Source organism: Neofelis nebulosa, chromosome 12 (assembly GCF_028018385.1).
Source record: "Neofelis nebulosa isolate mNeoNeb1 chromosome 12, mNeoNeb1.pri, whole genome shotgun sequence".
Taxonomy (NCBI): Eukaryota; Metazoa; Chordata; class Mammalia; order Carnivora; family Felidae; genus Neofelis; species Neofelis nebulosa.
Window position 1 is genome coordinate 20,526,612 of NC_080793.1, and position 26,718 is coordinate 20,553,329.

The 26,718-nt window shown below is 57.5% G+C and overlaps 1 protein-coding gene across 7 annotated transcripts in view; it reads right to left on the bottom strand.

The window, feature by feature from the left end:
• Positions 1 to 25,722, bottom strand: part of COL27A1 (collagen type XXVII alpha 1 chain) — a 140,577-nt gene extending 114,855 nt beyond the window's left edge. For 4 of the 7 annotated variants that reach the window (XM_058694405.1, XM_058694407.1, XM_058694402.1 and 1 more), the window contains exons 1-5: positions 23,826 to 24,378; positions 17,358 to 17,428; positions 12,115 to 13,847; positions 4,549 to 4,602; positions 438 to 491 (exon numbers count right to left, since the gene is read on the bottom strand). In XM_058694405.1, coding sequence (XP_058550388.1) covers positions 438 to 491; positions 4,549 to 4,602; positions 12,115 to 13,847; positions 17,358 to 17,428; positions 23,826 to 23,890 — 1,977 coding nt within the window. In that variant the 5' untranslated portion in view covers positions 23,891 to 24,378. Of the gene's footprint in view, positions 1 to 437; positions 492 to 4,548; positions 4,603 to 12,114; positions 13,848 to 17,357; positions 17,429 to 23,825; positions 24,380 to 25,546 lie in introns of those variants that run through there. The other 3 variants (XM_058694403.1, XM_058694406.1, XM_058694408.1) reach the window with 3 other exon arrangements.
• Between the last annotated feature and the right edge of the window lie 996 nt (positions 25,723 to 26,718).

A 26,718-nucleotide genomic window follows, 5' to 3' on the forward strand; every position in this document is an offset into this window, starting at 1 on the left:
CACCCCAGGTCTCCCTGCCTCTGCTCTGGTCCCCTCCTCCAGTCAACGTCCATACGACACTGATCGTCCTCAAACACGACCATGTCCCTCCCCAGCTTGAAAGACGGACAGGGTAAGTCTTACAACCCATAAAACTTATATCCCTAGTCCGACATTCCAGGTCTGCCCTATTAAGCAGCAAATGGCCCTTCTTCCTGCTCTCCTTTGAGGACTGTAGGTGGCAGCTGTCCTCTTCTCCCTAGCCCCCCCACCCCCAGCCAGAAGCTCTACTCCCAAGTCCCCACTGTGTCACCATCCTGGCACTTGGGAGGCGCTCCGGGACTGCCTGTGGCACTGAGGCCCTCCCACCAGGAGCCCCTAAGAAGCACCCCAAACGTGGCCCCAACCCCAGCACCCACTCCCTGGCCCGACCTGCAGACCCCACTGCAAACACTCACTTTGGCTCCAGGAGGGCCGGGGAGGCCTGGGTTTCCATAAGGCCCAGGAGGACCCTGAAAGGGGAAAGAAACAAAGAAGTGAGAGAAAAATGGGTGTCACGCACCTCCCACAGCAATGCCCGGCACATTCCCCCTACCCTTCTGGGTCTTCTCACCGAGCCAAGCCTCAGCGGACTATCATGGCAGTCTACTCTTAGAGAGGGCCCCCTCAGTGCCTGCCCCTGCACTAAACACTTTCCATGCATCACCTCGTTTTACTCTACTAACCTGTGAGGTAGAAGCTATCATTATTCCTATTTTGAAGACGGTGCTCAGAGAGGTTTAGAACTTTCTCAGGTCACTCAGCCGCTAAGAGGCAGGGCCAGAGCTCAACCTCAGATGTCCGGCTTCAGAGCTCAAGCGCTCAACCTCGGAGTTTTGCCGCCTCCCCCTTCTCTCCACCTGGCCCCGCAGCCCTTCCCAGGCTGGCTTCCCGGGCTCAAAACCCGTTTCTCTATTTGCTTCCCTCCCCCATGCCTCATCACGTTTGCCTGTGCTGTTCCCATCACCTGGCATGCGTTTCCCATCCATCCCCAGCTGACACCTACCCCATTCTTCAAGGCCTGGCTCAAATGCTACTTCCTCCCGGGGATCTTCTAGGACTTCTGCCTAAACGAACTGCTCCCTTTCGGCTCCAACCGTGCTGTTGTGTGAGCCTTTGGAGTAGAGAACTCAGTGAAGGGAGTATGTGGCATTTCCCGAGCAAAGGTGCATCCCTCCGGAGCCACAGCCCAGCCAGAGAGCTCTCCCTTAGATTCCTACACGCTCTGAGCTTACGGGTCCTCTGGGGGCCTTGGAGCAGCTAGGAAGACCAGGCCCAGAGAGTCAGAGAGTCTTGGCCAAGTCACACAGCAGAGCGATGGCCGAGCCAGGCTGGCTTCAGGTCTAAGGCTTATTCATGGCACTGGATTTTCCCAGGTCATATCTGAATCCCATATAACAGCTGGAACCTGTTATGTCTACTTTCTCCAGCAAGGGCCCTGGGTTAGAGTCTTGCAGCCAGTAATAGAAACAGAGCCCTAAGAGTCAGGTAATTCCCGAGAGTCTCTGTCTAGCAGGAATAATCTGGGGGCAGGGGGGTGGGGAGAGGCACCTCGAGAGGCCCAGTGGTGCCCCACCACACCGGCTTCTAGACACACTGCCCTTGTCCCTGGCCCCTCTTGACTCATCTGGCTAGCTCTGTATGAACTTGCTTCCTTCCTCCCTCTCGGAGGCCAACTTTCCAGCTGCAGCCTGTCACATTCCAACCACGGCACCTCCCTCTTCCTCGACGCCTGAACGGGGACCCTCCCCTTCTCTGAACACGTTGAGAAGGAACAGTGTTCAGAAGTTCACTCAGCCTGAGGAATTGATACGGTGTCACGGGCGACGCTCTCTCTAAACGAAGCAGCTCTCCAGCCCTCGCAAGCATGCCCCCGAGCACCGCCTCCTGGCATATGGATGTGACCCGGCAGTGTCAGGACCTGGAACTAGCTGTGAGCAGCCCTCCCCCTCCCCAGCCTTGCTCTCCCCAAAAGTCCTATGAGTAACTAGGGCCCAGTGGTCTCCAAGGAACGTGGAGGACCTCAGATGTTCACCCCTGCCCAGGCTTCTGGGGTCTAACCTCAGGGCTCAGCCTGAATTGGGCCTAAGTTGCGTAAAGGCGTTTCAGGAGGGGCCCCCGACCAGCACTCCAGAACCAGGCATGGGCTGTGGGAGGCCAACAGTGGCCACTTCTCCCCAGTTATGCCCCCCAGCTACCCCAAAGACGGTGGCCTGGAGCACTCGGCTACCCCATCTGCAGTTTATGAAGGTGGGGGCTTCTTCCTGCTTCCCCGCCCCCACCTCTCCTCCCCTCTCCAGCCACTGCCTTGCAGCGAAACGAAGCAGCACATAGTTGACTGGGAGCCAAGCAGACCAATTCTATAAATGCCGCAGCCCAGAAAGCCGGGTGTGGGGAGGGCCCAGGGATTCCCCAACATCCTTCCACGGGCCGGGGGAGTAGGCGGAGGTGGGAAGGGGCATGCCACTGAGCTTTGGATGACCTCAGGTAAGGCCTTGCCCCTCCCTGAGCCCCAGAGCCACCATCTGTGGAGAGAGGAGCTGGGGTTGTCTAATCTTCACATTCTATTATCTCTGGAATTTTATGATCTATGGAATTTCCAGTCTAGAAACAGGATGATGGGGAGGGGAGCACACAGAGAGCCCAAGAAGGATGTCAGGAGAGCCATTCACTCACTCATGGAATTTCAGAGCTGGGAGGAACCTTGGAAATACCTTTCTAAGGAAATGCCTTGGAAAATCCTGGAAGGACCCCGTGCTTTAGAGATGGGAAAACTGAGGCCCAGAGAAGGGAAGAGATTTACCTAAGATCACACAGCTTCTGGGGTGAAGTGTTAACTCTCGGCCTAGAACTCTTCAGCAAACATTTGGCCAGCACCTGCTATATGCAGGGCACTCTGAGAGGCATTGTGTAAGAAAGAGAAAAACAGGGCCTGCCTCTGGCCCACAAGGGCCCGACTGAGTAGAGAGAAAAATCAGTGCAATAAACCGTTACCATCATAGGCTCTGGGGTCACACTGCCTGGCTTCAGTCCTAGCTCTGGCATTTATCCTATGGTTGACTTTGTCCAAAGTAACAACTTTTCTGAGCGTCAGTTTCCTCACATGTAAAATGGGGACACTTATTGGAACCTATTTCTTGGGATGACTAGGAGGGTGAGGTCATGCATATGTAGCTCGGTCAACAGAGTTCAGCAGTCTCTGTGAGCTTTTCGGAAGTGATCCGTGCCATCCAGAAAGGCAGATAAATTGCTGCAGGAATTCCGAGAAGGGGACAGTCATCAGAAAACGTAGTGGCGTTGGATCTCTGCAGGGGATGGAGGAGGAGCTTGCAAAGAAGGGCACTCCAGGTCGCCGGGGCCAGGTGGAGAGAACAGCCCGAGCGAAGGTGCAGAGGAGCGGTTTGGATAGGTAAGGTGCCTGCTAAGTCAGAGGGCCTCCTCCTGGTCCCAGGCTGCAAGGCCCTGTGGCCAGCAGTATCCCTGGTACCTCTGTGGTCCCCAGCTCTGGGTAGATGCTCCATGGAGACTCTGGAGCCAGGAGGAAATGCTGCTTTAGACAGCAGATTCCAGAGCCCTGGGCCCAGAGAGCACAGGGCCAGGTCTGGAGGGAACTAGGGCTCGAGTAATTGCATAACCAGAACCATCCGCTGGGTTCAGAGCTAAAAATATGCCCCAGGCAGCTGTCTCTGCCAGAGCCTTGCCAGGCACCCAGCGTGGGAAAGGCTGATTCAGCCTAGGCACAGGTGCCAGGCGTCATGGGTCTGAGCCCTCTTGGAAAAAGGACAGATTTTTCAACAAGAGAAACCCCCAAGGATCCCAGCATATGGTTAAGAGCCTGGGCTCCCATCCTGGGCTCTTCCATTTCCTACATGCTCAGTTTCCTCGTCCCTAAAAGGAGAACGATTGTACTGGCCCATGGGGCTCCTAGGGGAGAGGGGCTCAAACAAGGCAGCATTAAGTGACATAGGAGGTATGACACGTAGGAGCGGTTTTTCACACCAAGGCTCAGGCGAGCTCATCTCAGCCACTGCAGCCCAGCCAAGCCATCCTCCAGCCTCTGATGAGACCTCTCAGCATGGGTAGCTCCCACCCCGACCTTTCCTATGTCGGTATCCCCACCCCAGGCCCTGCAGAGGTGCCTGCAGAGGTGCAGAGGTGCCTGCAGAGGTGCAGAGATGGATGTGAGGGTCATGTCCTCCCAAGCCAGCTTTTGTCCTGGACAGATGCTGAAACCCATCAGCTCAGGACGTGTGGTCTGCAGAAACCCCTTCTCTACTCCAGGCTGCCACGGGTGATACCCACAATGAACAACTGAGACCCTGTAAGAGGTCATTGCTCTCCCACACCACGCCCGTCCACACGGTGCCCCCTAAGAGCCCTAAGTACACTCCAATGGGCAAAATGGAAAATGGGTCCTCACGTGGGACGGGAAACAGCCTGAGGACACACAGCGAGGCTGGAACTTGGGGGTTGTGGGATACAGGCCAAGGAGTCAACCAGAGCTCCCAAGGACAGTGTGTGATCACTTACCCGAGGCCCCCGTGCACCAGGGGGTCCAGGGAGCCCAGGCAGCCCAGGGGGACCCTGAGGAAAAAAGCAAGAAGATGGCATCAGTGCGAAGTAGCAGCAGAGAATGAGTTCAAGCAGTCATTCAACAAGCCTGTCCAGAGCTCTGGGCATGGAAACCCAGCGGCTGAGAAGAGGGGTCCTCTGAGGTCCTCACCTAAGGAACTCATGCTCTTTGAGGCTTTCAGGCCTTTGCAGCTGCTGTTTCTAGGTCTTTGAAGTTTTTGTCTTTTATTGCCTAGCTAACTTATCCAGGCTGTCACCTCTTCCAGGAAGCCTTCCCTGATCCCTCCCCCAGGTTGAGTCAAGTCCCCTCTTTCCCTCTATTGTAAAGGCTTCATATTGTTTGGGGAATTGTCTGCTCAGAAGCCTATCACTCCCGTTAGACCACGGTCTCCTCAGAGGAACTATTTCTCTCTCTCTCTCCCCCTAGGGTTCAGCTAAATGTTTGATAAGATAAAACAGCAAGGGACCTCAGAGCTCAGCCAAGTTCTCTGCAGAGCCAGAGCAGAGAAGGGACTTGTCCAAGGTCACACAAAGCCTCTTTGCACCATGGAGAGGCAGCGCAGCATAAACAGTATAGGCAAAGGCTTTTGCATCAGACAGGCCTGCGTTTAAACCTCATGCTGCCCCTTACCAGCTGGGTTTGGGCAAGTTCTTTAACCAGCCTATGGCCTATAAAATGGGGGCAATAAGAGCCTCTTCATAGGATTGTCACAGGGATGAAATGAGAGATGGTGAACATTTAACACGGTGACTGGCATATAATCATCACTGAAACGTTCTCTCTATTCCAGTGGTCACAGCCTGGTCCAGCCTTCATCACTGCTCCCCGAGAACCTGCGACCATGCCCTCATTTGTCTCTCTACCTCCACCCTCTCTCTACTCCTGTCCTTCTCTACACAGCTTGTTCATCTTCCCAAGGCGCTCCGTGGCTCAACAACATTCAGTGGCTCCCTATTTCCCACAAGAGAAAGGCCTAACTCTATAGCACAGAAAGAAGGCAGCTGAGCAGACTTACTAAACAGAGGGCTGATCTTTGTTCAAATCCTGGTTTTGCTACTTATTAGCTGGAGACTCCTGAGGTCTCCACCTGCTCCCATTCACCATGGGCTCAATAGCTACGGCTCTGTCTACCCTGAAGGGATAAATGAGGATTAACTGAGTGCCTGATGTGAAGAACTGAACACAGAACCTTCGAAGGACGCCTGGCTTTCGAGGATGTGTGAGGCCTGGGGAATTCATTTGTTTCAAATAACCATCAACGAGATTCCAGGTTTCCTGCCCGGAGTTAAAATCAGCGTTGAAAACCCAGTACGGTTTGGCTGGTAATTAATCCAGATCTCACGCTGGGCAGGCTCGGTTCACAGTTCTGGCCTGTGAACGCCACGTGCTTGCTCGTCCATGAATAAAAATCAGAAGAGAGATCCAGACAGGCAGATATGGGCACCAAGGCCCCAGAGGCACTGGAAAGAGCCCCGGGTGGAGGGAGGAGCGGGTGGCTGCGTGGCCTCAGGCAAGTCCCGGACACCTCGGAGCCTCCCGGGACTTCTGGCCAAATTGGCAGCCATCTTCCTTGTCTTCCTTCCATCCAGAGCCCTTCTATGTAGTTCTACAGGTTTGGGATTTCAGGGCCAGGCTCCGCTCCACAACCCCGCCCACTGCTCCCCCCCCTCCCCGCCCCAGCCACCTGCGCCAGGGGAACAGTAGAGAACGTTGTAAGACTGGGGACCTGGGTTCACACCAGGCACCCCTGCTTACGAGCTGTGTGGCTTTCAGGGCACCCTACTTCCATTCTCCAAGCCTTCATTCTTTTAAGTGTAAAATGAGGATATGACGGCACCTTGCTGACAGATAATCTATAAAAAGTGCTAATCCTGGTGCCTGGCACACAGCTAAAGCCCAAAAAGTTAGCTGTTGTTTCTGTTAAGCGAGCTGCTGGATGCTCTCCAACTCCGAATTTTAAACCACCCTCCTTGGCATCTGTTTTTCAGGAAGAGCAAAGATTTCCCTTTCCAGAAGGCCCTGCTTGGCCCTGTTCTTCCAGGTGACCCAGAATTAAAGGGAAATGCAGGGGCTCAGTGAAACACTGCTACAGGCATCCTTATCACTGCAGAGCCCTCTTCATAGATGAGACACCAAAAAAGAGCCTCGGGGTGGCAAAATGCTTGCCCAAGGCCACACAGCTAACAGGCAGAACAGGGACTCAGCCCAGGACATTGGCTCTGTTCTCCTCTCCTGGGAGCTTCCACGCAGAGAATCTCGGCTCGGTATATCTGACTAGGTGGGCAAACTTGGGTAAGGGCTTGCCCCTCTATGGACAGCCGTGGAATGAGCATCCTAGAACCTTCCCAGCATGGGGTACTTCCTGAGTTGCAGGGTGGTGGTGACTTCCTTCTCCAGTTATCTGGCAGGAGAGGAAAGGAGGAGACCATGCCCATCTCACAGAGAAGAAGGTCAAGGCCCAGCGAGGCAGGGCTCGTGCAGGGCTCCAGGGAGGGAGATTCTCCCTCAGGGACCCTGGTAGGACCGCTGCTGTGGAGGCCCGGACACTCCCTCTTGGCATTTCTTCTGCCCCAGAAACAGGGGCATCCAGGCTGGGAGTCTGACCTCACCCACACATCTGCAGAGCAGACTCTAAGTGCCAGTTGGGACCCACGGCCCAGCCTGGTGATGTCAGTCCACAGCCCGGCTCCGTGTCATGGCAGCCCAGCCCCCGGCCACGGGCCTGGCCTGGCTCTCCTCTACCAACCCGGGCCCAGCCGCGGCCACAGGCCTAACCCTTCCCCGCTCAGTACTTACTTTGTTAGTTTGTTAGTGGGCAAGCGAGGGTGGGCGCTCCCCCCTGCCCCCTCTCGCCTGATCCGAGACCCTGCCTGTTCTCCACGCAGTGGAAAAACGCTGCCATTTCTTTCCAGGGCCTGAAGCCTGAGCGGGTGACTCTGGGATGATTCACGAGGGCCGGGGTGGGATTTTCCACTCCACGCCGCAAACAACGGGGCCTCTGAGAGGGCCCAGAGCCGAGGGGGAGGGGAGCGGGGGCCACAGGCCTGCCTGGGGGAGGTGAGCGAGGCCTGGGCTTGGGGGCTCTCACAGACAGAGCCATGGAAACAAACAAGCAGCCGCTCTGGGCTTCCCCTGAGGGTCGTGGCCTCCAACAGCCAGACCTAGGGGAACCCCATCCCACGGAACAAGTCCACTCTGATGTCCAGCTGCAACCACCCTCCTGCCAAGCCTTGCAGAAAGAAGTCCGCCCTGGCTGGCAGGGCCCCTGGCAGCGAGCAGAGAGGCTCCAGAGGCCGAGGATCTGGGAGACCCGAGTCCGGTCTCTCGTGTGCTGCTAACTGCTGGTGACTCTGCGTGAGGACTCTTCAGTCTCTGCGCCTCTACTCAGTGCCTGTAGCCGGACAGGGAGAGGCAGGGGACCTCAAAGGGGCCTCCCATTTCCGGCCATCTGAGCGCACCGTTATTCCCAGGAACAGCGCTCAGGGCTCTGAGCCTTTTCCCCCAGTCTCCGTCCGAGGGAAGGGCCTTCCGGGCCGGGGGTTCTCAGTGTGGCTCTGTGCCGTGCCTCCGGGCCTCAGTTTGTCCAGCTGTAAAATGGGGATATAACACCCATCTTCCAACATACAACGTATGTGGGTGCTGGTTACTCTCCACTTGCTCCCCAGATCTGTGTGCCCCAGGAAGCTGGCTTTCACAGGCTGCACCCTTAGGCTTTCTTGCTCTGTGCCTTTGGCTGGGTCTGGCCAACGGGAAGCCCCAGCAAGAGACTGAGAAGTAGGAAGAGTGAGTCGGCTCGGCTATTTCTCTCCCTGCTCCCGTGGGGACTGGAGACCGCTGTTCACATTGGAACTTTCACCGGGTTCTGGTTACACTTCCCCTCCCCTGGCACCTTCAGGCTAGACCTGTGTGCTTCGCCAGCCCCTGTGGGTTCCTCTGATGCCGCCCACACCTCTGTCAGTAGCCCCTTCCTTGAACTCTCCTCAATTACCTGCTCCCCACCTGGAGCTGCAGGACACGGCATGCACACTGCTTAGCACAGAGCCTGGCACAGAGTAGGAGCTCAAGAGCAAAATGCCAAAGAGAAAGTGAGACACCCCTCATTCTCCTGGGCTCTACGTGATACTAGGGGAATGGGTGAATTTCTCAAGATCTAGCCCCAATTTCTAACCACCAACAGTATGAAGGCCCTCCTGGGTCCAGACGTCCCTGGTTCCCTTGGTGCAGCGATGCCCCCATCTCAGCCATCAGCACGTCAGTGAACAGCCACGACAACCCGCTGGGACCGGGTGCTAGGTGCTGGGTGGCTTTACATCCCTCATCTCAATCCACACAACAACTCTGGAAAGGTAGGTAGCACCATGTCCCCATTTTGCAGAGGCAGAAACTGAGGCTCAGAGAGGTTAAGTGACTTGCCGAAGGTCACACAGCAGCTGGCACCTAGGAGGCACTCAATCAACATTTGTTGAAAGAAGGAAAGGATAGCTGGGTAAGGCAGTGGTTCAAACCCAGGTCGCTCCAGATCCAAAGTCTGTGCTCTGTGCCTTCCTCCATGTGGCCTCCTGATCCACCAGCAGCAGAGATCTGTGTAACTTCAAGGAGCCCGGCCTGGGAGTCGGGACAACCTTTTTTTCCCATAAAGATCACATCCCTTCATTTTACAGATAGTCATGGAGCATCTGCTGCGGGCCAGGCCCTCATCCGGGTCTCCCTGAGGTGACGCTTGCAAAAAAGTGCAAGCCAGTGCAAATGCCAGCAGCCTGATCATGAATAAATAAGGCCTTGACTCGCCTCCTCCCAGGCGTGGGGCTTCTGTGCAGCTTCTGTGCAGTCTCTGTGAACCGCAGCCTCCCCGCCCCTACTCACCCGGAGCCCAGCTCAGCTTTTCCATGCTCCCCCCGCTGCTGGGGCTCCCACAGAGCTCCCTCACTCAGTGGCTACAACTGTTGGCAGGCCCGGGGCCCAGAGCAGTCTCCGCCTCCACCAGTGTGGCTCATGCCCCTCCAGAACCACGCAGAACCAGGCAGACCCGGCCACCCCTCTCTGGCCCTTGAAGTTCTCACAGCCACTTATTTCTAAGAAGGGAGTTCTTCCGAAGCTGTCATGGAGGGGAGACAGCCCTAGGGAGAGGAGAGAAGTTCCCCAAAGTCACCCAGCAAAAACAGATCTCCAAGGGGCCTTGGAGATCACCCAACTTGCTTCCTCACAGGAGATGGGAGCTATTCTTAACCTACGTTCTGCGGAAATCAAGACTTAGTGTGGATCAGAGCTAGTAAGGGGCGGAGTCAGAATTTGAACCCAGGTCTGCATGTCCCCAGTATGGGGACAATTAAGCCCCCTGCCCAGGGCAGCACAGCTTCTGAATGTATATGGGGGTTGGAGGCAGACAAGAGAGGACAGGAAAAGAAGTTGTTACCACTGCTGCTCAAAGATGCCCCTTCAGTTATATAATGCTGGTATCCGGTGACATATAAATGACCGGTTTGCCACCTGCCGCACAGGGGGCTGGACAAAGCTTCTCGAAGCTTCGTGGCTCCTATTGGGGTGAGGCTAGGTTCCAAGCGGAGGAAGGGTGGGATTCTGGGATAGGGCGCGGCAGGAGGCGAGCAGGGATTCGCATACACGTCCCGCCCTCCTGAACCAGTTCCTAGGAGGTCCTAAAGGAAGATGCCACTCACGTAACTCACACATTTGGTGAGTATAGAAACAGAAGATTTGTTCAGACAGTGAGATCTTCCTTTGAGGCCAAGGACAGGGCCTGACATATCTTTGAAGCCCCCCAGCCTCCTGGCCCTAAGCCTTAGAGTCTCAGTGTGGACACTCAGGACACACATTCTTTGATCGCGGGGAAGCTCCAGGAGATCTGGAATGAGGCCTCACCCCTGCGGATCCACATCACCAAACCCCGGGGGAATGTATGCAGATTCTGCACCCTAAAAAACTATTCCCTGCTCCAGTGTAGGCTTGGACACGGCTGTCCTTTCTCTACACCACACATGGCCTTGGAGACAGGGTTGGCCTTCTCCACTGGATGGAGTGGAGACCCTGAGCCTCACACCCTCTCTCAGAGGGGGACAATTCACCCCCGTTTGACCTCGTGGCCAGTGAACCGAGTACCCCCACAGCTTGGGAAGCTGAACTATCAGGCCTCAAAGGCACCTGGTGCCTGAGTCAGGCTGAGCAGCCCGAAGGGCTGAAAAGGGGTCCCCCCTTCTTTTCTTGGCTCCCAACTTCCTGCCCTGACAATTTCAGAGCACAGGACTTAAGCAGAGCGTTGACATAATTGCAAAGCAATGCATACAATTTCCATAAGTTCTACAATATGGTTATAATAAAATCGCACTCTCAGTCCCCTTGGAGACAGGCTGAATAAATATTATTCCTAATCATTATTAAAACTCATTAAGTGTGTTTGTAAGGCCTGGGAATTCCCAGCATCTGCCACTGTCTCCACATTGTAGGGAGCCTAACCTCAAACACTAGAGCCTGGTGGGAAACCCGGCCTTAGGAAGGAGGAAACCACACAGTGGTCATCTCCAAGGCAGGAGAACAGAGCTGAGGCCTGAGCTTTCTGGAAACTCCATCCCACCATTCCCCGCCCAGAGGAATTGGCCTCCAGCTGCAGAAAGGTCGTTGCCCCTGGAGACAGTCCCAGGCATGCTGCAGGCATTGGCCCTGAGAACATCTCCTGCACGTGGAATGTTCTTTCTCCTTTCCTTGACTGTTCAGGCCCACCCTCCCCCTCCCCACCCCAAACTCGCCTACAGGGGCCACAAATCCAGCGTCTATAGGATCCAGGCAGGTGAAAGAAACAGGGGAAAGGACTGGGTTGGAAGACCTGATCGGGAGACATGGGGACGGGGGCACACAGGAGCAGGCCTGTCCTATCGAAAGGGGCAGCTCTCACGGAGCCACAGCCCATGGGCCACTGCGTCTCTCCCCCTTCCAGGAGAAGCCAGTCGTCAGGTCTTTTATAAGAAATCTCTCACATTTTTAAAATGTTAGTAACTCGTTAAATATTTTTAAACAATGCTGCATGTGCCAAACAAAACACATTCAGGACTACCCGTGTGCGACCTTTGTCCAAAACGCCCAGACAAGCTGGTGGGCTGGAGGAGCTCTGCTCTAGGAGTCGGGACAGCTGAACTTCGGAGAGCGTGTGACCTGGGGGCTAGTCGGTTAGTGGTTTTCCTTAAGCCACTTGACCTTGACAGCTGGGTTAGCAAAGAATGACCTGGGGCCTGAGCCAAGCAAAGCCCAGGGGGGCTCTTTACCTGGTGGTGGCCACCAAACCCAAGTCTGCCCCGGTGGATCATGAATCACCAGCAGGATATGTAATCAATCAGGAGCACAGCAGAGGTAGACGAGCAGGGGACTCGCGTTCGAGTTGAGAGTCTGCCGATGACCACCTCCCGGCTCGACGTTGCTTCTCCTGGTCAGCCCTTGCCGGGAGTAGCCACTCGCCCTAACCGCCCCCTGCCACCCACTTGAGCTCCGAACGACATGCACACCCCTCCCAGTCTTACCGGCAAACCGCAGTCTCCCTTGGGCCCTGGAGGTCCCATCAGCAATGGGAAAGGCGTGGGTCCCGCCAGGTGGAAGAACGAATAGCTGTGACTTGTAGGCCAGGGACTGGAGGACAGGAATCGCGCTGGGGCAAATGCCAGGGCCGAGGTGGTAGGCTGGCTGGGCCGGGACTGTCTGGGGCTGGGCCGGTTTGTCGGATCATTCAACGGGACATCCCTGGCTGCCTTCCCAGGTCTGAGGGGGACGGGCTTCCAGGGGTTGCTCTTGGGTCTGGCTTTCCTTGTGGCTTCTGATCCAGAGGGTTTCTTGGTTCTGGTGGGGCCTGAGCCAGGAGCAAGGGTGGGCGGCAACGATGTGGCTGGTGGTGGAGTGGTCCCGGTAGAGTCAGGACGGGGGACAGGTGACAGGGACAGAACAGTGGGTTGAGGTTGTCTGAGGGTGCTGGTGTGGGCAGTGGCTGGCTCACTGGCATGACGGCTCATCTTGGCCTCATTCTGGCCCACTGGGGAGAAAGGCGTTTTGGAGGATCCAGTGGCCAGAAGTAGGGGCCAAGCGCCGGGTAGCGGAGGTCTGGGCGTTACAGGGGTCCTCTGGATCGGCCTCACGGAGGGTCGGGAGGCTTTGGCAGGAAGTGGGTGGGAAGTGGATGGCACAGGCTTCTTGGTGGGGGGGGCTGACTTTGTGAAGGAAGGCCGAGCTGCCTTCTGCGTGGGGCGGGGGTTTTTGACAGGGCCTGTGGAAGGAGGAGTGGCTGAAGGCCTAGCCGGATGACGTCTGGGGCTCCCGGTGGCCGTGCTCTTCTGCAATGGCTGGACAGGTGTGGTGGAGGCGGCACGAGAGGCTGGGGGCACGGGAGGAAGCACTTCACTGGCTGACAGCTTGGCAGGTGGCAGCGGGGTCCGTGCTGGGCCCCTGGCTGCAGCACGCTGGTGAGGGTCTGTGATGCTAGTCCTTAGGGGCTTGGTGGGTGTGGCAGGCACCACAGTCCCCCTGGGATCCCTGCTTGCTGGCCGCAACCCCAGGGCTGGTGCGGCAGTGGTCAGGTTCTCCAGGCCTCGCAGGGCAAGGTCGGTCTGGAAGCTGAAGGTTGTGCCAGGGTCTCGGGGAAGGAGGGGTCCCAGCTGGGGCCGGTATGTGTCGGCCTGTCCACACTGCTTTCTCAGGTGGGTACAGTAATTGCGAGCGACCTGCGTCACAGGGTAGATACTGAACTGGCACAGGGCACCTTCAAACTGGACCGCGTGTGGGTTCATCTTCCCAAAGAGGAAGGAGCCCTCGGGGTCGAGTGCTGGGTCCTTGTGGAAAGGCAGCGGGACAGGCACCCGGTGCTGCCCGCAGGCCGTCACCAGGGTGACGGTGCGGCCGCGGAGCTCCAGAGCTAGGTGATGCCAGCGCCCGTCATGCACGTCGAGGTCAAAGGCCACCGAGCGCCGGGGCCCCAGGTGGAGGACCGTCTTGCCGGGGAGAAACTGCAGGCCCAGCTGCAGCTTGTGTTTCCGGCTGCGGACGGCGAAGAGGAAGGCATGGTTCACCCGGTGGGAGCAGAGGCTCAGCACCAGAGCCAGCTCTGTGCCCAGGGAGGCGGGAATGACGGTGGCTGTGGGGGTCTGGAGCCGGGTCCGCTGCGTGAAGATGAAGCCTGATTGGAATGGAATGACCCCCGGGGGCGGGGGGCTCCGGCCACCCCCTGCCTTTGTCCAGCTGAGGCCAAGCCGCTGGAGGACGTCCACATCTGCGGGGGGGTGGGGGTGGGGGCAGAGGCAGGAGAGGGCACGGTCAGAGCCTGCTCCAGCCCCAGACCCCTACAGGCGCACAGACACAGTGAGGACAGGTCACCCATTGCTACACTGTGGCCCGTGCCTGCGGCTGGGAGTACACAGCCGGGACCCGTTCCCTATCTGGCTGGACGATGCTGCATATATTAGTTTAAGACACAGACCCCGGGCACCAGGGCGGCTCGGTTGGTTAAGCGTCTGACATCGGCTCAGGTCACCATCTCGCGGTTCCCAAGTTCAAGCCCCACGTCGGGCTCTGTGCTGACAGCTCGGGGCCTGGAGCCCACTTCGGATTCTGTCTCTGTCTCTCTCTGCCCCTCCCCCACTCATACTCTGTCTCTCTGTCTGTCTGTCTGTCTATCTCTTTCTCTCAAAAATAAATAAAACATTAAAAAAAAAAGACACAGACCATGGAGCCAAACTTCCTGAATTCACTTGTGACTTACTGCCTCAGTTTTCTCGCCTGTTAAATGGGATAATAGAGTCAAACGCAGAAGGCTATTGTGAGGATACACTTGAAAGCAAGAGCCTGGCACAAAATAAGCACTTTCAAATGATAGCTATTCGTACCGAAAATAATGATCTTCGCCAAATGCTAGCACTAACAGTATTCGAGACTGCTGAACGTGACAAGCTTCCCCTTCTCTCTGCCTCAAAAGGCATCTCCTCCAAGAAGCAGTCCCCTGAGTGAGGGAGCAGGGTGAAAGGAATGGATGTGTCACAGGAGTTTGGTAAGGATGTCCAGTGGGCCTGACTGGTCTCACCACCTTTAGGAACCTCCCCAGCCCCCTGCCCACCCACTAGGTCTCTCTCTGGTCAGAGCAGGGTGGGGGGAGCCGCTATCTGCACGGAGGGAAGAGGATATTTCCAATGACTCCCCTCCTCCCTGTGCGGCTTTGGACAGAACAGAGGAAGCAATCAAGGCGTCCCTGCAAGCTCTGTCCTCTGGAGAAGCGTTTGGACATCTACTGTGGCCTGGCCAGGTCACATCCGCCCAGTAATTACATCGGTGGGGCTCGCCAGAGCAAAAGGAGGGCGTCCAGGGTGTTTATGGAAAGGCTTCCTGACCTTGCCTCTTGCCAGGTCACTCGACCTCCCTCAACTGGCTGTGCTGCGAGCGTCTGCAGAAGCCGGCTCCGGAGTCCCGACCCAGAAAGGAGAGGCTGCCTCTGGAGCTGGGGTCTGGCTCGGGTGCTCAGCTCCCCTCCCCACCCCTGCCCCCCAAGCTCAGCAACCTAAACCCCGAGTGTGGTCCAGGGGGTGCCCATCAGGCTGAATGCGGTGCTCGGCCCCTAGTCCTGAGCTAACAACTGTGACGTGGATGGACGGAGGGACAAATAGATGGGCTGGGGTCAGAAGGCCGGGCTTTGGAGCCAGACAAAGCCACCTGTGAGTCTGGACTCTGGGCCTCAGTTCCCTCCGCTATAAAACGAGGCAGAGGAAAACGCCCGCATCATAGGATTCTTGGTCTTCTTCACCAATCCTCACACACGGCCTGCACCAGACACCTCTGGGCAAGTCTCTTCCTGACCCCTGGGCCTCAGTTTCCCTGCCTGTAAGACAAGGGAAACCAGACCTGGAAGCGGCCACGACGTGCTAACGATGTTCTCAGAACTCTAGAGGGGTAGGCTGCTTCTTCGGGTTGGCTTGACTTGAAGACCCTTATTCGTCCGTAGGACCTGCGGGCCTTCACTTCACTGCAAATTCCCCCTCTCTCCCACCTCCGTCTACCCTCAGACCCTAATCTGAAATAAACCACTGCTCAAAAATTCTCTTGGTAGTAGTGTATTTCACACCTTTTAATCACTGAAACGCTCTTATTATCACAAAATATTACTCACTACGAACAGCTGAAAAGCGAGCAGGTGCTTGCTAGGGAAGAGGTGAGGGCAGGAAGCCACCCCCACCCCCACCCCTTGTCCCATCTTGGCAGCCCCTGGAGGACCCCAGGCCTGCACAACATGTCCTCAAACACCGCAGCTTATGGCTGCTTGCACTCTCCCAGGGGAAATGACAGTTGGCCAGGCCAGGAGATACCAATGAGCTTTCCCTTAGCGTCCTTTCAAAACCGACACTGGCTAGTCTCCAGGCCACCCCTGAAGACTGTCTGTAGGTCAAGGGCAAAGCCCCGAACTCTGACACCTGGATCTGGCAGAGGTGGTCATCTTAGGGAAGACTGACCACTGCGGGCTCCACAGGGGATAGAGAAGGACTGTTCTTAGCCAAGTTTTCAGGTAAATGATATAATCAACAACAATAATAAATGCCAGGATTTGTTGAGCACTTACTATGAGCCAAGTGCTTTACATGTACTATCTCTCTTGAGCCTCTCAATCATCTATGATGAAGATACTGTTTATTATCCCCCCTTCACAGACGAAGTTCAGAAAAGTTCGCTATAATAACTAGCCCAAGGTCACACAGCCTATAATAAAAGGCACAGCTGGAATCTGAACCCAGGCCACCTGGCTCCAGGGTCTCTGTTCTTAACACAATGCTATACTGAGCTAGAGCCCCTCAGGCAAGTGAGAACGTGGGGTGGAGGCACATCCAGGACCCAGGGGCGAGGCGCTAGGGGACAGGAGAATGAATACAGCCCAACGCCATGCTGGAAGGACCCAGCCAGCTGGCCGCAGCAAGATCCCTTTATTACATAAACCTGGCTCCACATAGCTCCGGCCTCTCCCCAACACCCCCCGCCCCCCATCGCCTGACTCAGGACTCTGGACAGCTGTTCACCTACTTTGTGGGGGAAACAGCAAGCTCGGAAAATATGACATTTGCACAAAATGTTGCCGGGCAGCAGAAGCCTCTTCCGGGCACGGCCCTCCCCTCCCGGGGACCCAATCCCTGCCGGCGGCCAGGTCAGGCCACAGGGGCTCTGAGAGTGCCCGGCTGCCTGTCCCAGCACACAGGCGGGCGTGGAGGAGGGGAAGGGCCGCTATTTTAGGAGGCGTCGTGGCTGTTTGACAAACAGATGTGGGAGAGGTTTCAGTCTCCACGGGCAGCTGTGCAGCCTGCCCACGGCCGCTCTGGCCCCCTGGCCGGCTCCTCAGGGATGGCAGGGAAGAGCAGGATCTCACGGGAAGGGCAGGAAGTTGTGGCCTTCGTGCCTCCTCTCAGCAGTTCTTGGTACAACCACTGGACAAATCAGGACGACTGAGGCTGACTGAACCAACATGATTTATTCCAATTCTGCCCGTTCCCCGCCCCCCCCCAACCCTCGGGTAGGAAAGAAAGGGTCAGCTTTCCACATTTCTGCACTGAGTCCTTCCTGCCCCTTACAAAACCCTAAATGTGATTCTTTCAAGTCCGGAGAGAATTTGCCAACGATGGGCTCCATTTTACTGATGGGAAAACTGAGGCAGTGAGTTCCAGGGAGGGGCCTAGCCGTCTCCTAGCCCTGCGTTCTCAGGTCCCTTCTGCCCTCCCTTGTCTCCCCCTGCACAAAGAGAAGAGAGGATTACCTTCAGGAGCTCCTTGGGTGGAGGCCAGGTGACAGACAAATGACACTAAGATCCAGGTGAAGAGAAACCCCCTAGAGACCGGAAGACACAAGCAGATGCGGCATCAGCTTCCACCCTCAGGCCCGGATCCGGCTGGAGAGATGGGAGGGAACCACCCAGGCCCAGTGTCCCCCAGTCTCGCCCATGGAAGGTGGAGGCAAGATACAGGCTCTAGGACCCCACTGTGTAGCCCACGCTCCCGGGTTTCCAGGCGCAACCCCTGCGGGCCGGTCCTGCCTACGCAGCCCAAATACAACCTGGCTTTTTACAGATCGATAAACCAAGGTCACAGGGCAGGAAAGAGTGGGCAGGAAGCCCTGCCCTGGGCGTCAGGAGACCCAGGGCCCAGCTTCAAATCTGCCGCTGACTCACCGGGCCGCCAGGGGCCCGCCCCTCCCCATCTCTGGGGCTCAGTCTCCCCATCTGTACTGTGGCCTCAGGATCTTGAGGCCCACTGGGCAGCAGAACCAGGACTGAAAATTCAGTGGGAAGACCGAATTGATGCGCTTGGATGACTGACATCTCAAAGGACAAAAGAGATGAGAACTCCTCTCTAGACGCAAGGTGGAGGAGGAGAAGACCCCTGAACCAGGAACAATGCGTGCTAAGGAAGCCGCCTACCTGGCTTCATGCCGACGGAAAAAGGCGGGGAGAGAAAACAGAGGGACAGAGGACACAGCGGGGAGTCAGGCAGACCCAGGTGCAAACCTGGCCCCCGTCGCTTACCAGCTGTGTGACCCTGGATGAGTCACTCAGCCTCCCTGAGCCCGCCTCCTGCTTTGCAACACGGCCGACATTCCCGATGGTGCAGGCCAGGCATGAGGATTAAGTGAGCTCATGCATGTCAAGGGCTCGGCCTGGTGCCAGCCACAGAAGTGCTCCTTAGACAGTCATTGCTGCCCCTGAAGTCTGGGGCCCAGAAGGGTTAATGCTCTGCTCGGTGGCTCCTGCCAAGATGGGCAGAGGCAGTGATCCGATTTCACCTTCCTGTGGGAGCAGCCACCGGCGACACCCGAAGCCACCCGGGGCATCTGATCCCTGAACAGGCCAAGGGGAGGGCAGCACGTGGCCAAAGACGCCCGGCCGGGATGCAGGCAGAGAGAGCCGAGACAGGCGGGTGCTGAGGGCTAAGGCTGGGATGCACAGGCCCAGGATCCGTTTCCAAGAGGAAAGCTAGGATGCTGTGTTTCTGGGGAACCACGTAATCCAGGAAACCCATCTGCCGGAACTGATGTCTGGAGCCCCACGTTCTTCCCAGCTCCCCGGAGCTCCTTGGAAAACAAGTTTACACCCTCCGATTTAATAACAATTGCTCCAATTTGATTGCAATTATGATCAATAGTAATCCTGACTGGCACTGTGAAGGACACTGGCGGTCACCTACCCTTCCCTTCTTGTTCAGGGAGGCACGGACTTCAGAGGGTACTGGATGAATCCGGGTAAGTCTAAGCCAATCTTGGGAATTTCTTCTGCCATGCCAGTGACCAGTTTAGGCACGCATATGTGACCCAAACGTGGCCAGTAAGATGTGAGGGATGCCTCTTAGGGCCCCTGGAAAAGTGTTGCAAAGGGACAGAGAGGGTTCCTTCTAGCCTCTGTACGTTATCGAGTGGGGATGTGCTGCTGCAGCCATTTTGGGCACATGAGCTTAACAAGCTCCGTGAGCATTTGAAGATGACAGAATGGAAAAATAGGAGACGTTTCACGACACTTGAGATGCTGAAGTAGCCAAGCCTGTCGCTGCTTTTGCTTCAGATCTCTCGATATCAGGGGTAATAACTCCCTTTCCATAAGCCAGGCTGGCTTGGGTCTTCAGTGAGTTGCAGCGTAAAGCAAGCTGGCTGCGGTAGCCCTCAGATGCTGACAGTGGTCCCTTGAAAAGCTTCTCCACCTCCGGGCCTTTCGCATGCCCTACCAAGCGCTCCCGACGCCGCTCTTTAGCCTGGCCAGTTCCCACACAGGCATTCGATTCCAGCTTGGGCCTCACCTCCCACAGCCCGGTGCACGCACCTCACCACAGCAGGTATCCCACGTGTGCTAATTGCCTATTTTCCTGCTTCCCTTTCCAGAAAAAGTCCCCGAAGGGTAGGAACCACATCTGTCTTGTTCACTTTTGTATTCCCAGCACCTGGTAAGCACGTCATAAACGTTCAGCGTATCTTTGTAGAAGGAATACATAGTACCTGGTATTCCAGGACTCTGGGCTTTAAAAGCATCCCCCCCAAAGGCCCTCCCCACCTCTGCCTTCTTCCAGGGTCGGTCCTGGATAATCTTCCGTTCCCCCTCATCTTCTCCAATCTGCTGCCATTGCTGTGAAAATGCCTTTCTCACGGGGCCAGTCCACCTCAGACCCCGCCTCCAGCTCACCGCTAGCCATGACTAAAGGTCAGAGTGCCTAGCTGCCCTGACGTCATCTGGAAGAAGGGCAGAGGCTGGCCCTGCCAACACAACCTGCCCGCTTGAAGCCAATGGCAGCCTCGTCGGGCCTGAAAAGAAATGACAGGAGGCTTTGTTTGACATGACACAAACGGAGGCTCAGGGAGGGCAGGTACCTCTTCAAGGCCACCTGGGAAGGCTCTGGGGTCATAATTCTTCAGTATTGTTTCCCACTTGACTAGGTAGACACTCCAGGAAACTGGGGCCGGATCCCCTGGGTAAGAGCTGCATCCCAGTCCTGCCGACTCCCGGGGCACAACTAACTGCATACCAAAGGGTCTGAGACGTCCCACAATGAAGACATTGACCGTGCTTTCTGTCCAGCAGCAGTCCCCAGACTTAGGGGACCAGTGAACTCATTTTTCCTGAGAATGACTCCTCAGAGGACACTGCCCCTCACTTCCCAGTGTGCCGACGAGCTCATTTCTGCCCCCATTTTCTCCCACCCTCTCCTCCCAGAGCTTTCCAGGCACAAGCCCTCACTCCTGGAGTCCCTCGCCGTATCGTTCAAGATGCTTCTCCAGCTGATAGGGAGAGGCTGGGTGGAGGGGACAAGGTGTAAGAACCACACATGCCCTTAGTCAATTTTTATGGCTGTGGTTATGCCAAGGTGACCACTTTGGAGAGACTGAGAATACACGTGGGGGAAATATGTTTAATCCCTGAAGGTCACGAGAGAGAAGACTCACAAGGGCGATGGGATCAGAACCTGTTCTTTAATTAAGCTTCCCAACACCATGGTTTCCCATTCAAGAAGTTCAACCCTGAAGGCCTGTCATGAAAGTATTTGCCCCTCCATCCAGTCACCTTGACAAATGCAGCTGACCTCCCAGACCTGGATTCTGTGCGCACTTGACTCATACACTGCCAAAGCAAAGAGTGGGAATAATACAGTGGGAGAAGGTCCTCTAAGATCATCTAGAGGCCAGATTCTAGTCCCTCCCCCTCATTGTGAAGATGGGCAACCGAGGCCCAGAGAGGGGAAGCGATTTGTCTAAAACCACACAGCATGTCAGTGACCCACATCATCCGACCCCACTGCTTAGCAGACAGTCCGTCTCACTTGACTTGTCTCTCATGGAGAAGAAATGGGTGACTTACAGGGACTTCCTACTTGCCAGAGACCAGAGTCCCAGACTTTACCAACAGGAACAGAGATGCAGCCTCGGAAGCCAACAAGCCATCTAAGTAAGCTCCAGGCTTGGAAAGTTGGCTCCCGGAGGGAGGCCCTGCCGATTCTTTTGCTCCCGTTCCAATGCTGTTTAGGCTACTGCTAATAATGTTTCGTGCCTGTGCTGGCTCAGAGCTTTGTTCTTCCCAACTTCTGTTTTCACCACTGACTTGTGGGCCTTGGCTCGGTGAACCCAGGGCTCCAGAATGTCGGGAAGACCAGGGCCCAGGGGCCAGAGTGGGTAGGAGGCAACTGAAACAGCAGCCGGGAGTTAGGGAACCTGACCTTGGAGGCACAGCCTGGCCACATAGCCCTCCAAGAAGGGAACCCAGGTGTTCCTACCCCCAGAAAAGGCCCTCTGCCAGCACACCACATGTGGCTATTCCTGGACCACGAGGCTGCCAGAACCTACAGCTGGTTTGCATGGTGTTGCCTCCATCCTTGTTACCTGGGAACACACAGAACCTTACAGACCCGTACCAACTTGCACATCCGCTAAGAGCTCAGAGCTGAGACCGAGGGCACTAAAAACACACACAAGGAAAGCAGCCTGTGAACTCCAGGCTTGGCTGTGCTCTCGTGGGCTCAGCTGGGCCGGAAGCTGGCCTGAGGACCACAGAACAGCAAAGGGGGATGGACCCGTCCCACCTGCCTCCGTGGACCGGCCAGGCCCCACGTGCCCAGACAACCACACCCAGGCTCCTCTCTTCACACCTGATACCTCTTCCATGGGAACACAGACAGGTCATCTGTCTGGACAGGAGGCGGCCCAGAATTTTCCGGTTGACTCACACATCCATCCAAGGTGAAGTGAATAATGATACAAATAACAGCTGCCATTTATTGAGCACTTATTACATGCCAGGCGCTGTTCTAAGCCCTTGACAAGCATGGCCCCCCATTAATCCTCACAAAACCTTGCTAGCTGAGAATTAAGATGCCCGTGGGGCGGGTAAGAAAGAAGAAAAGCACAGAGGCCAGGGGCTTGCCCGAGCTCACGGGGCAGTCAGGACTCACACTGGCCGATTGCAGCGCTCCCTCTGCCCTGCAACCTGCTACCCACTAGTGTGAGTCTGTGAGTGTTTTGCCCCCACAGAGGTGGTCAGTCCTCCAGCATCACCGATACGGCATGTCAGTGTACTGGGCCGGGTTGTAAGGGTACCAAGAAGGTCCCTGCACCCAGAAACGGGGAAGGAGAATATGCCAGCAAAGTAGCAGGCAGAATGGGCTCCGAGAGAGACAAACAGTGGGTTACATGGGGAGGGCAGCCCCCCCCCCCACTCCCCGTGCAGCGCACTACAAGGGGAGCTGATGGCTGTTGAACTACGGTTTGAGGGACAGCAGAAGACACACAAGCACCAAGAAGGGGACTGTTCCAAGGACAGGGAGGAAAGGGAAGGAGAGACGGGGCCAGGGATGTGCTCCATAGGGTCATGGAGCCTGGTCTGGGAGAGGCAAAGAAGAACAAAGCTGGAGGGCATGCCAGAACCAGAGGGCACAGGATCTGGGGCACCCTGTGGTGAGGGAGGCAAGGCAGAGGCTGGGCCTCTGAGCAACTTGACTGCCCATTTGCCCAAAGCTTGGGCCCCACCATGGGGTGCTCGCCTGGCACCACTTTTCTGCCCAACCGCTGGCATCTGCCTTGGCACAGGGTCTTCTGGAGAAAATGAGTCAGCAGTGTGCTTACTGGTGCTGTGTGTGTGTGTGTGTGGTGGGGTGGGGTGGGGGGAGGTGGAATCTCAGCCAGCCAGCTTTTTCCAAGACATGGGAAAGAAGGGGGGGGGGGATCATCCCCCTGATTCCAGCTCAGAGGGGGCGGGGCATGGTGGGGTCTGGCGGCAACAGCCCTGACCAGCCTCTTGGGAATGTCCTCTGATCCTGGGGGCAGGACAGAAAGGGAACAAGTTCTGTGCTTCTCTGGGCAGTGAGCATGAGCCACAGTCCCTAGGGCCCTGAGGGCTGCTCCCATCCTCGCTCACTCCCACACACACCCACACTCAGGGATTCGCTCTTGCACACGCTCACTCTTTACAACTACTCCGCCAGCCCCTGGGTCCCAGCTCTGCCACAGGAGATTCCCTGCCCCTCCCAGCCCCCCCAGTCTCTGCCTCTCTGAAATGACTTGCTCATCTCCAGGGCCCCTTTCTACTCTGACATGCAGGCTCTCCCTTTTTCTCTCTCTCACACACGCAAAGTGACAGGAACCGAGACACCCTCCCCCCAACCCCCAGAGAAGCAGGGAAACACGGAGGCGCACAGACCCAAACATAGTGACACACACGCGGAGACTTCCAGAAGCAGGGGACGTGCAAAGCCACACAGACGCTGAGACGGGAGCAGAAGCCGAGACCCGGAGACCTAGAAGCTTGCGGATAGTTTCACAAGAACAGACTGACTTACAAGCCCGGGACCTGTAGACACCGCCACCGGAACACACGGAGACAGCCCAACACGGAGACCCTTCCTCCCCCGAGCACCCAAAAAGCCCCCCTCCGCCCCCAACTCGCCGTTCCAGGCGCCACCACCCACCCCGAACCCCGACCCCGGGGCTGGCTCTGCACGGACCCTCCCCAGCGCGGCCCCCGCCCCAACGCTATCGCAGAGCCCGGCCAGCGGGGCAGGGCAGGCAGCGCTCGCCAACCCTCGCCGGGCCGGGGGCGCAGCCCGCTCGTTAACCCTTGGTGGCCCGCTTCATAGGGGCTCGGGAAGGGGCAGGAAGCCGACGTTCCGGGGAAGCGTCCGGCGCGGCGGGGATCCCCAGCCCTCCCCGGGGCTGGGGCAGCAGGAAGCTGGGGAGGGGGCGTCCCCGAGCTCATACTCACCCCCCGCGCGCCGCCGCCGCCGCCGCCGCTGTGCCTCGGGCCCCCCGCGCCGATCCCGCTCCCATGGCGGGCCCCTACTTCATGCTCCCGAGCCCGGGGGGCAAGTGTGGGCGCGCCCCATGGGGCCGCCAGCCCCCCGCCCCGCCGCGCCAGGCCGGCTCAGAGCGCGCGGCCCCCGCGCCCCCAGCGCAGCCCCGCGCCCAGGGGCGCCCGAGCAGGCAGGCAGCGCGGCCGGGGCCCCGCGGGCGCCCGCGCCAGGCCCATGGTCCCAGGAGTCCCGGCGCCGCGCTCGCCCCTGCCTCGCTCTTTTTCTGCTTCTACCGAAAAGGAAGAAGAAGCAGGGGGAAAAAGAGAGATGATCAAACTTTTGGAGGCGGGCTGCTGGCGGTCCCCGGAGGCAGAGCGAGGCCGGGCGAGGGCGCGCGGAGGGCGGTGGAAGCTGCCTCCCCGCCGGCCTGGGGGAGGAGAGGAAAAGGAAGGATTTGGGGGAAATGAAGGCGATTTAAAGTCTCGGCCCGCGGTGGCTCTCCACCTTCTCTCCTCCCCGCGCCGAGCCGCCCTCTGCTGCCCCATGCTGCCCCCTGCCGGCCGTAGCCGAGTACACGGCCTCGGCCGGCCCACGACCGCCCCGCAGAGACACCCCCACCTCCGCCCCTCCCCCAGGAAAAATGGGGAAACTGAGATTCACAAAGAGGAAAGAGATGGCCAAAGCTGCACCGCAGGACGGGCACAGTTCGGAGATGTGGCACTTCTGGCTTGTGAGACTGGGGGTAGGGGTGGGGGGGGGGGGGGAAGGTCCCTCCGAGCTGGGGGAGGCGGAGATAGAGGGAGAAAGGGGACAGACACTACTGCTGAAAGGAACCCGGTGTTTCAGGGACAGAGCTGGGACCAGCACTCAGTGTCCAGACTGCCACAACAGCGACAACCAGTGTCCTACCACAGACACACACACACATACACACCCCTCTTCTCAGATTCAGAGCGCCCTGGAGAACAGACTTCCCTGGACACTTACTTGGTGGGTGGGCTTGTTCAATGTTGGTCACCCTCTTCCCCTCCCTGTCGGTTCGGTAAGAAAAGGGAGCTTAACAACCCCTGCCCCCGACACACACCCCCAGGAGGCAACCAAAGACTCCTGAGATCCCACACTGGAGCGCACAACTGCACACCTTGAACCCGCCGCAAAAGCCCAGCAGATTCGCACAACCACCACCCCCGTCCGAACCCAGGCGTGAGAAGCCCCCTCCCCCTCCCCCTCCACCTCCACTTCCACACACATCCACGCTCACCCCAAACTCAGACACAAACTCACACTCATTCACACGCAAGCCCAGTCACACTCCCCCCGGGCTCACACAAACACACCCTGGGGTTATTGCACTCGAACGCTACCCGGACTCCACACACGCAGACGAATGCACACTGGTACTTACACGCACACAAATGCACACTAGCCTCCCGGGATCCACCCCCCCCCCCAACGTACACACCCGCACACACGATTCACACAACTTCACGTGCACACATCCCACATACACACCCCAAGTGCACATGCGCGCGCGCGCACCCCCGCTTGCACACTGCTCTCCGCTAGTGCCCACCGCAAGCGTGCACGAACGCACTCACTCCCCACACGTGCACCCCCCCCCCTCCCCGTACGCGCGCACCTTTACGAACACACACCGCTACCCCCAGAGCTCCAGGAGCCCCGGGGCACTTACTGGGTCCCTAGCTGCGAGGCTGGACGGTCGGTCCTTCCTCGGGCGCCTAACGGCATTTGTATTCATGGGTCCCCGCAGCCCCGGGCGCGGGCGCGGGGGCGGGGGTGCGGGGTCCCCTTCCCTAAACTGGGCGCGGGCGCTCGGAGCGCAGCGGCACCGGGAGGGGCATGGGCGCGCGGGGCTGCGCCGCCGGCCCGGTCCGCGGGCGCTCGAACTTCGGCCGCTCTGCGTCCTCGGACTCCGGCGCGGGCTCCGGGCGCGGGGGGCGGCTCATAGGTGCTGGGGCCGCGGCGCCCGCCGGGCCTTTTGAAGTCTCCGCTGGGGGCGGGGAGGGGGCGCTGAAGGCGGCCTTTTAAACCGTGGCTGCACGCGGGCTTGGTGGAGCAAGGTGTCTGGTTTCAGCAAACTTTAGGAAAAGTCCCAAGCCGAAGCAAGGGAGGAGGGTGGAGGGGGGGAGCCAAGCAAGAAAGAAAAAGAAGCGGCGTGCTGTGCGCTGCTTCCTGCAGGGGGCAGAGCACCCACGGCTGCCAGGAGGGCGGCCTAGCCGGGTGCTGGGGAACCCGCAGACAGCTGGCCGGCGCGTGGAACCACCCGCCACCCCTGCACCCCCAAGTTGACCCGGCGTTCTTAACCGCCACGTGGACGAGCCCCAGGGACACCCCCAAAACGGCACAGATGATGCATGTGGGAGCATTCTTCCGCGTGAGAGGGGCCACTTCGGAAGACCATAGCCCTGGAAGGTTGAGAACTCCCAGTTCACTCACAGCTCATGGTTTTTTGAGCTGCACACTTTGTGCTCGGAGGATCCTGTCCTCATTTCTATTTTTCGATATGTTGTTCATCATGGATTTTTTTTGGCATTAGTTTTGACATTTTTAAAGTATTGCCTTAATATATTATGTACCTTGATTAGTTAGGGGTTTTCTGGCAGCCCCTTGATTCTAAAACTCCACTTCTGAGACTTGTTTGGGGTCTCGGAGCCCAATCTGCATGCCAGCATGTGGCCCTGGAACCTGCCTCACCCTAGCCAGGTGCAGCACTGTGCTGGGTGTCACCATTTATGGGAGGCCCTGCTATCAACGTTTACAGGTGAGAAGCTGAGACTCCGAAAGACGAAGTAGCTTTCCTGAGGTCACCAAGCTGGTAGGTGGTGGAGGTGGGATTGGAACCGA